The sequence below is a fragment of the Dacryopinax primogenitus genome (assembly GCF_000292625.1).
Source record: "Dacryopinax primogenitus strain DJM-731 SS1 chromosome Unknown DACRYscaffold_5, whole genome shotgun sequence".
Taxonomy (NCBI): Eukaryota; Fungi; Basidiomycota; class Dacrymycetes; order Dacrymycetales; family Dacrymycetaceae; genus Dacryopinax; species Dacryopinax primogenitus.
The window spans coordinates 1,018,331-1,027,905 of NW_024467202.1; the positions used below are offsets into that span (position 1 = coordinate 1,018,331).

Genomic DNA, 9,575 nt, shown 5'->3' on the forward strand with positions numbered 1-9,575 from the left:
ATGTCATAAAGGCTTAGTCATGTCTCTTGACCAAGCAATGAGCTGGTGCCCTGACAGACAGCAGCTTGACAGTGATGGGTACAGGCTCTGGCAGTGGCAAAGTCAGGTCGATGGTGCCTTCCCAGTCCATTGCCATCAGCGTGGCTGCTTCAATGCCATTGATTGTGTCCTCCACATCCAGCAAATCGTTGGCATCAAGTGTAACCACTCTGCTACCCCAGTGTGGACACTTAGGGTTGCTCAGCTTCACATCCTCCACTGTCCTGGGCCCAGGTTCAGCATTCTTCAGGTGTACGGGAGCCAGGGATCCATCGTTTACAGCCAGTTGTCTCCTCTGGGATGAGCTTCGGGGAGTAGGCATCACAAAGTTACCAGTCAGAGGTGATGACAGTGGGAGGAGTGGGGACAGAGTCTGCACCAGGGGATGCTTTGATCCTTGCTTATGGTGTCAAACCACAACAGGCAGCACCCTGCCCAGTTCTTTGACTACCTGGGGCCCATCCTCATTCACTCTGCCCAGCAGGCAGATCAATGACTCATCCTTTCTGACCTGCACCAGACCCTCCCTTCCCTGACAGATCCATGTCCCCTGCTGTGATTCAAAGAACTTTGCATAGGTGACATTCTCAAACTTCATCCCAAGGTCAGAGCTCAGCTCCAAGCCCACATGACTTGGCCATTGGCTCAACCTTGTCCACAGCTTCCCTGCAGCAGGAGACGCTTGCAGGGAGAACCAGTGGACCTGCATCTTAAGTGGGAGTTAGAGAAAAGTCATTGTGTTAGTAGTTAGCTGCTTACCAAGGTGAACACAATCAGTCCAAACACCATCTCTAGCATCTTCTCCATCTCCATTGCACACCATCAGCATTCCAGAGTAGCTGCCCATCTGCCATCCATTTCATGGTACAGCCCATGTGGGGATGGACCATGGAAGGCTTGTGTTGATGGTCCAGCCATTGTGCTGACTTTAACATTCTGCTCAAATGCCACAGTGTGCCCCCCCCTTTCAACCTGCTTGCCCTTCCCTTTTCCTCCTGCTGTCCCACCCAGAGCCATGGCCTGTCCTGCCTGCCCCCAGGCTGACTGATCTGCCATCCCATCCCTCTGCCCAACCTCCAACACTTCATCTTCCATCCCTTCCCTATCTCCTCCATTCTCCCCATCCTCCCATTCATCCAACCCATCGACTTCTCTTGCTTCCCCACCTCCTTTGGTCTTTTCTGCTTTAGGCTTGTGGACAGGGCAGCCTGCTGCACTGTGACCAAACTCTTTGGACTTTCTCTTGTCCCTGCAGCACTTGGCACACCATCTCTTGTGGCAAGCTTGGCAACCCGGTCTCTTGCAGAGAGGACACTTGGGTCCTCCCTTTCAGGGACCATTCGCCAGTTGACTCAAGCCTACTGGGCTTGAACTCCATTGTGCCTGGGCTTTGTCAACCATGTGCTGGAGTTTGACAATGTTATCTGGGTGCAGCCTCTGGGTATGAAATCAGAAGCTCTTCAGGTTATGTTTCCTACACTGCATGAACAATGTCAGTGTAGTTCAAACTACAGGGTGCAGAACTTACAAGGGTGTATACAACCCCATACTTCTCTGCCTTCCCCCCCTTTCTGTCCAAATGCACTAGAGGCACCAGTGCTTCAGTACATCAAGGTTCTGAACACTGGATTGTGGCCCCAATGTGCTTCACCTTCTTCCCTTCTGGCAGTTGGGAATTCCCAAGCTTGATGACATCCCACATGAGTGATTGGGTGATGAGAGATGTAGGCATCTTGACAAAGTGGAAAACTGGGGCAGGGGGTGGGGGGAAAGGGGCACACGGTCATGGATCATTTCTCAGGTGATGGGGGGAAAGGTGCAAAACTACATGATGCCAGTATTTATTTAACAGCACGGAAATTTTTGCATGTACCAACACATGGGAATGCAGATCTCCTGGCAATCCCAGCAAACTGCTAGGTCAATCATGATTGGCCTAACAGTTCCCAAATTGGGAAACATCATTCACCTATTCATGCAAGTCCAGTTGTCCATCAATGTTGATGGGCAAGTCATCTGTGCTCTGCATTGTAAGGTGTGCCATCCCTTGTATTGTACAGAACTATCTACAGAATTACAAGTTATGTGTGGTGGATATTAGGCTACTGTCAGAAATCAGCCCATGAGACACCAAATAGTTGTGTGACATTGCTCACCCATTAAGTCTATCTAACCCAATCAGTACACACCTACATAATTGACATACCAAGATGGGAAGAGGAAAGATCACAGTCATACAACAGATGCATAAAGCAACTACTAAACATGAGGAGAGAAAGCAGCAAATGAAACAAGGACCATTAAGAGAGGAGCAGTGACCTTCCCCTCAGTTTTTTAAGTGCTGGGGCATCCAGCACAGACTCCAAATGCTGCAGCAGCCATTTGTGCCATTTTGCCATGTCAGCTGTTATCATGGTTGAATGGGTGTAGCCTTGGGCAATCATGAAAGTGTGCATGGCAATGAACAGACTGCAATCACTTCCATTGGTCTGCAATGGAACCTGACCTGCTGTTAGACTCCAGGTCTCCAATGACCATCCCATCAAGCTCACCTTGGCATTACACCCTTTCCATCCTTCCCAACCAGGGAATGGCTCGCTTTTCTCTTCAGCAACCTCCCAGATCTGCTCCACCACATGTTGTGTGCTCTATGTATCCAGTGAGCTGAATGCAATATGGACTATCAATGACAAAAACATACCATGATATGATCACACCAGCTGCCCATCCTCAATGAATCATACATGGTGATGTACTTGCAAAGCCAGTCAACATGAATAAGGATCCAATGGTTGTTGTTGATATATGTTGGGAACAACCATTGTGTCCTCACTTGAGCTGTCATGTACTCAGACACCACACTACTGACCTGGTTTGCCACCCACTTCACACCCCAGTTGTCAATGGCATATGCTTCCCCGTTTGCGTAAGCCTTCTCCACCTGCTCAAGCTGAGGTCCCAGTTGTAAACTGAATGCATACACCTCTTCATCTGGCTTGGAATGCAAGTCATTATAGCAGTTTGCATTTGGCCACCAAGCAGCAAACAGTCAACATAGCTGGGACAACAGGAATCCATTCAGCCACTGGTAGTGTTTTGCCAGAATGGCAATGTCCGACTTCTCAATCTCAATCTGGAACACTTTCATGATCCAGATTTTGCTGTTGGGCAATGGCTTTCGACGTCCTGTGGTGTAGGGAAGCTGGGGATGCCATGAGTCTCCCCTGCCCAACTGCTGGGCTGTTCCCTTCTCGAACTCCAAGGATGCTGCAGCCTGATTGGTGACGGACAATTCTACAACAGGAGCTGGGGGGGAGAAGGTCTTGGGAGCAGGCATTTGCATGGGCACCAGTGGCTCAGGCATTGGCGCTCAACAAGGCAAAGGAGGATCAACATAATTGGACAGTTCACTCCAACCTCACTTGACCACTGGGACAGTGGGTGGTGGTGTCAAATACCTGCGCTCATATATGTTGTTGTCTTTGTCTTCAGCATTCCCCATATCGACATCTTCAACCACAGCCTGTTCTTCTTCGGCAAATTGTGGAGGTCCAAGGTCAATATCTGCCAAAAGTGGCAGATGGTCCAAGGCAGGGGGGGTCTGTGACAGGATGGATGGGCACTGCATGCTCCATCTTGATGATGTTATGAGCATGGGTAGCACCAAAGTTGTCCTGCTTATCAGCAGCATGCTGGGAAGTCTGCAAGTCACCGGTTTCATGCTTGCGGCCTGTTGATCTACAATGGGCAGGGTACATGTGATGTTCTTCCTCACATGATCTGGGTGAGTGTGAACAAGACTCATGACTGCTTCAAGAGGGGGAGTGGTGAGAATGCCAAGGTGAGCAAGGGCAGCAATAATGACCAGGAGAACAAGAGCAAGGACAACAGTATCCACTAGAAGACTGAGGACGACGGTAACAACCAGAAGACTGAGAGCAAGAATGGCAGGAATGATAACAGCCAGGAGAGCAAGAGCAAGAGCAATAACAACATTGACTAGGTGAGTGAGAGCAATCACAAGGTTGACTAGGGGAGCGAGAGTGATAACGAGGTCAACTGGATCAGCAGTCCCACTCTTCATGCTCATAGTGATCCATTTCATGCTGGTAATACTGGGATGTGAGTGAAGGGGACATGTGCCTAGGGTGTGCAGATTTGTGTGTGTGCCAGCAGGGTGGAGACTTGGCTTGAGGATAGCAGGCCATGGAAGGTGGTCTAGCAGGCATTTCCCAATCACAGTCATGGCCTTGCAAGGATGTAATATTAGAGGGTGGCTGAGGATGGTGTGGCAAACGTGAGGAATGACCTGGAGCACTGAGCCTGTCAAGGGGGGTTGCCATTTGCTCATTTTCCAGAAGCTGCGGTAATTCATCGAATGTACCAACCAGCTGCATTGCATGAGAGATGTTCAAGCGAAGATCTCCTGCATCAACCTGGAACTGTTGATTCACCAGGTGCTGCATGAACAAGCCATCAAGGAATGTTGGGAAATGGAATTCTTTGAGGTCGCTGGAGATGCTGGGGATGGATTTTGGGTGGAAGAATGACATGCTGTAATCCCAATGATCCAATGCTGGCTCTCTTCTCCATTGAGCCATGGGCAAAGTTTGTTCCCAGGCAATCACTTTGCTTGGAAGGCAACTGCTTGTCCAATTGCCAAGCCCGTAAGGCATTATGACCTGATCCAACAGGGCAAACAGAGACTTGTAGCACTGGAGGTTATGCACAAGGTTTGCACACAATCAGTATCACTGGTAAATCTCTGGGAGAGTGCAATTTTCCTGCTTGGGCACCAATGCCCCCTGAGCAAGCCAACATCCTGTGATGGGTGAGTAATGACAATCAAGTTTGTAACAGTGAAAATACTCACCCCTGTGAAAACACCACTCTTGAAGATACAGCTGCCAACAAAACAGGAATTGAATCCAGGCAAAGCACAAACCAATTGACACTTGAATGTGGTTATCGAATTCGGCCTGCCTTGCCTTCTGCTCATTGGTGGTAGCTGCACACCCATGGAACAATGTGTTGAGGGCAATGTGTGGACCCAAACACTGTCAAACCAGGTTCTCCACACCATCACCTAAACCTCCAGGGCAATTGTAGCCAGACAGCCATGGGATGGGATCAAATGACAAGGCTTCCATCACAGCATCTGTACCGGGAGGGAGCCAACAATGGTTGCACTCCCAGGGGTGCTGATTTGTAGACAGCATGTACTGCCTGTGCTTTTTGTCCATGGTACACATGGCAAAGCATTATCTACCCAGATGGAGATGGGGGAGGGATCAGTGGGAGTGCAAGGGGTGGAAGTGGGATCAGTGGATGTTTCATGGGTGTGGGAGGGAGTAGTGGAAGTGAACGGGATGAGCACTGTGCAAGCAGTTTCTCAGTCTTGACCCACAGCTAGCATACACAGGGGGGGGGGAGTGTGTTTCAACAGGATGAGGACTGGGCAAACAGTGCCTTGATATCTTGACCTGTTGCTCGAAGGAAGCATGAGGCTGAGAACAGGTACTCATGCTTCACAAACACTAACATGCATGCAAACACTGCTCAGAGGAAGTGCGAGGCTGAGCACAGGTACTTGCACTTCACAAACACTATCAAAAGGGGCACTTGAGGGAGAGGGCGAGTTTGAGTTTGATGTGCAAGGAGGTGCCATCTTGCGTGCAAGCCCACTGAGTGAAGCAACCTGTAAGGTATTGCTTCACTTACTTGCTGAACCTCTCTGAGAGAGGCCTGAGCAAGAAGGGGGCTGAGAGGAAGGGAGGGGAGAAGGCGTCGAGGAGACCAGTGAGGACAGCAAGGAGGGTGGGGAGGATGATGAGGAAGGGGACAACAATGACTATGGTGGTGGTGGTGGTGGTGGTCAGGAGGAGAGAAGCAGTGGTGGGAATTTTTGGGTGCACATGGGAGCAAGTGGGGATGGGGCTGTGTGTTGTCATGGCACTGCATCACATGATTAAGCAGAAGCCAGGATGACGCATCCCCAAACAAATATTGGCACATGATTGTGTTGCATGGTGTGCATGTGACAGTGCTTATGTAATTAAATAGTGCCACCTGTGGTAGTCTTGGCAACCCCTTTTCAGGAGATGTCACATGACCATCTGCTTCTGGTGAATGCAGATGGGGGATGCATCATCCATCTTCCATGAAGTCCTTTTTTCTTCTGCACCACCACCACCACTTCTCTCCTCCCAACCACCACCACCACCACCACTGTCATCATCAACCCCCTCCTCATCATCCTTGCCCCCCTCATCGCTGTCCTCACCAGTCTCCTCAACACCTTCTCCCCTCCCCTCCCCTCCTCTCAGCCCCCTTCTTGCTCGGGCCTCTCTCAGAGAGGTTCAGTGAGTAAGTGAAGCAATACCTTATGGGTTGCTTCACTCGGTGGGCTTGCACGCAATACAGTGCCTCCTTGCACATCAAACTTGAACTTGCCCTCTCCCTCAAGTGCCCCTTTTGATAGTGTTTGTGAAGCACAAGTACCTGTGCTCAGCCTCATGCTTCCTACCAGCAATGGGCCAAGACTGAGTAACTGCTCACACAGTGCTTGTCCTGTCTAAATGGTCTGCCTACCCCTACATCCTCTTGCAATGGGCTGAGACGAGTAACTGTTCCCTCAGTGCTTGTCCCATCCATTCCCACTACTCCCTCCCACACCCATTAAATGCCCACCCCTCCCTCTTTCATCAAACCCTCCTCCATCCCCCTTTCAGTGTCCGAAATCCACAAGCATCATGCCATTCACCACTGCTGTCACTGGCTTCTGAGATCTGGCAAAGCAATTTGGCACTGTTCTGGGTGAGAAGGGTAAGGAGAGGATGTTAGATGTTGAAGATGAAGAAGGTATGCACCACTATGTCTAGCCTTGTATCTATACTAACTGTTTGCATAGTTATTGGTCCCTCCATGCACATGCTGCTCACCAGGATGCAAGCTGAGGACACAGAAGAAGGGAATGCAGGTGTGTAACAGAATTTATTCCAAACAGAGCTATGAACTGGCTGGTCAAACCAGGTTTGACCACTAGACATTCCCCCCGCATGGTAGACAAACTGCTCACATTGCAGCTGTGTTTGGCATTGGGTGGCAAGCCCACACTCCTTCAGGCATGGAAAGATGGCTTCTGCAGTGCTCTGTTGTCTGTCGAGATGGTCAGGCTTGCTCATGTCATTGTCCTACCACTGCTTCTTGAGGAACAGAAATGCAGACAGCATGTGCTGGACCTACATTGCACCTCAATGAGAGGGGAATCTTTAGCCTGGGATGTGCACAAAATCCCGTGGGATGCCAAGCACCATAACACAGAGCTACACAGTTGCTCCCAAGATGATTGGGCAGTATATGCCCAGTGATACAACCCCCTCCACCTCCATCAACCTTACTGCAAAGGACCACTGGCATCTCCCCTGAGCACCAAAGTGCAGTGGGTGGTGCTGATCCACAAGGCATTCTCCATGATGGATCCCACCCCAGGCTGTGCCATCCTTGGACTGGTCAACCCAAGGTGGGTGGCCCACCTGAAAAGACTGCACAAGTGGGCATTTGCTGTGGCTTGTTGCAATCTCTCCACTGCCCCTTCTGCCAAACTGCAGCAAATGTATGTGCACCTTGACGCTGCCTGGTGCATGCAGATTGAGTGGGATCTGTTCCAGCACCCAATGAGCTTTGAGGAAGCAGAGCAAGTCTGGTTGGTTGCTCAATGCAAGGTCTGCAACCTCCTCAGTATATGCAATTATATCAACTCATCTTACCTCTGGCAATACCCTCTGTCTTTGAAGAATTGGTCCTTTACCTGCAACTTTGTTGGTGTGCTTGCAGATACTATCCCCCATGCCAATCACAATCAACTTTTTCAAGACAGGGTGCCACTGCTGGAGCCAGATTCCCTCTGGAGGAAGAACAAGTGTCTCATGGATGACTGGATTTGGGAATACTTGGCAGAGTTGTTGGCATCTGCCTCGAACACCAAACACTGACAGCATGCGGGATCAGCAGATCAGGCTCAAACTGCCAATGCACATACATGTCAACACACTAAGGCATCCACTCAACCAAACTCTCGCAGGCATAAGGCAGCGAAGGCATGACTTGCAGAAGCCAGCAAGCCATCCTCAACTCCTGATGTCAATACAGAGCCTGTGGCAAGCCAGTTCACAGATTGGCAGGTGGCCCACACATGTGTCAGAGTGCTGAGGGCAAATGCAGCACTTGGACCAAGTGCAGCCTTCCCTGTGGCATGAGCAAGTTCCTCCCAGCCTAACACAATGCCAGCCACAGCATTCCACCACTATCCAGGATATGCACCTGGTGCTGAGTCACTTCCCATCCTGTCCAAGCTAGGGCCCAACACAATGACTGAGTGGATGGCCACCACCTCTCTGCCTTCTGAGAAGCTGCTTATGGCTCCGGACTTGCATGCCAACCCGGCTTTCATTGAGAAGTACACTGAGCCATACCAGACCATGGTGAAGGAGCAGAAGACATCTGCCAGTCTTCCACGTGAACTGGAGGAGGTCCCTCTACCCATCTTGGGGAGTCTCGCCAAGCAGTTGGCTACAGCACAGTGCCCTGCAGATGTGGTTGGCAAGAGCAGCATTTTGCTGGGCAAACATGCTGATGACTTTGACATGCTGGATCTTGGAGATTTGGATATTGCTGATGGGAATCAAGCTGAAGACCAGCAGAAGGCCAAGGAGAAGATGAAGAGGGAGATGGAGAAGCTGGAGAAGCAGAGGGCAAAAGAGCAAGCAATGTGGGATGCTGCTCTGGCAATGGGCAAGGGGGGTGTATGCATGCAGACTAGCACAGGCACACCATTCTATGTTTGAGCCCCTTTGCCAGTGGTCTTTCATGAGTACCCTCCCCATATCTCTGAAGAAGCGTTGTCTCCAGCTGCAGAATCCCTGAGCAGTCTACCACACCTGGACCTGCTGAGTTGATCTCTGCAAGTCCTCCTTCCTCACCCCCTCAAATGCCTGGTCCTCCTGCTGCTTCATGGAGCTGGAAGGAGTGGAAAGCTCATAGGAAGTCCCAGAAGGAAGCATGAGATGGGGGGAGCATGAGGCCAAAGAAGCTGAAGTGGAACTTCCACACAAATGAATGACCCATACATATATAATTTCTTAATGCAAACTGTGCTTGCCATCACTGTTATCTTATCACCACGGTTCATCTCTGTGCTCATGGAATACTGGTAGCTGTACAGTATATAATACAAGTAATCCAATTAGTCATACAGAGTCTACAGTGCACTGGCAGGCTTCAAGTGAGGAGCAAAACCTCGACACTCCAGGCCCTCTACAATTGCCTCATTCCTTGCCTTGATCACCTCATCAAGGAAGAACTTGAATTGAATGGCACTCATCTCTTGCAACTGTTAGGGCAACACAGGCTGACTAAGTCTGCTCACCTAAGAGTGCCAAGAGTCTAAGCAGGCAACAAGGAAGTGGAGTAGACCTGATGACTAAGACCTATCTACAGTATAGGTACCTGTGGATGATCCTAAGAGACCAAGTCTG

At 50.2% G+C, this 9,575-nt stretch overlaps 2 protein-coding genes across 2 annotated transcripts; one reads left to right on the forward strand and one right to left on the reverse strand.

Moving 5' to 3' along the window:
• Nucleotides 1-2,339: 2,339 nt before the first annotated feature.
• Nucleotides 2,340-3,403, reverse strand: DACRYDRAFT_105946 (uncharacterized protein; the record flags this gene model as incomplete). Its single annotated transcript, XM_040768174.1, has 4 exons — nucleotides 2,340-2,540; nucleotides 2,592-2,687; nucleotides 2,741-3,030; nucleotides 3,094-3,403. The coding sequence occupies 4 exons, from the start codon at nucleotides 3,401-3,403 to the stop codon at nucleotides 2,340-2,342; spliced, it is 897 nt and encodes a 298-aa protein (XP_040630684.1).
• Nucleotides 3,404-8,321: 4,918 nt separating this feature from the next.
• Nucleotides 8,322-8,885, forward strand: DACRYDRAFT_105947 (uncharacterized protein; the record flags this gene model as incomplete). The annotated part of the gene is made up of 1 exon (XM_040768175.1): nucleotides 8,322-8,885. The coding sequence occupies one exon, from the start codon at nucleotides 8,322-8,324 to the stop codon at nucleotides 8,883-8,885; it is 564 nt and encodes a 187-aa protein (XP_040630685.1).
• Between the last annotated feature and the right edge of the window lie 690 nt (nucleotides 8,886-9,575).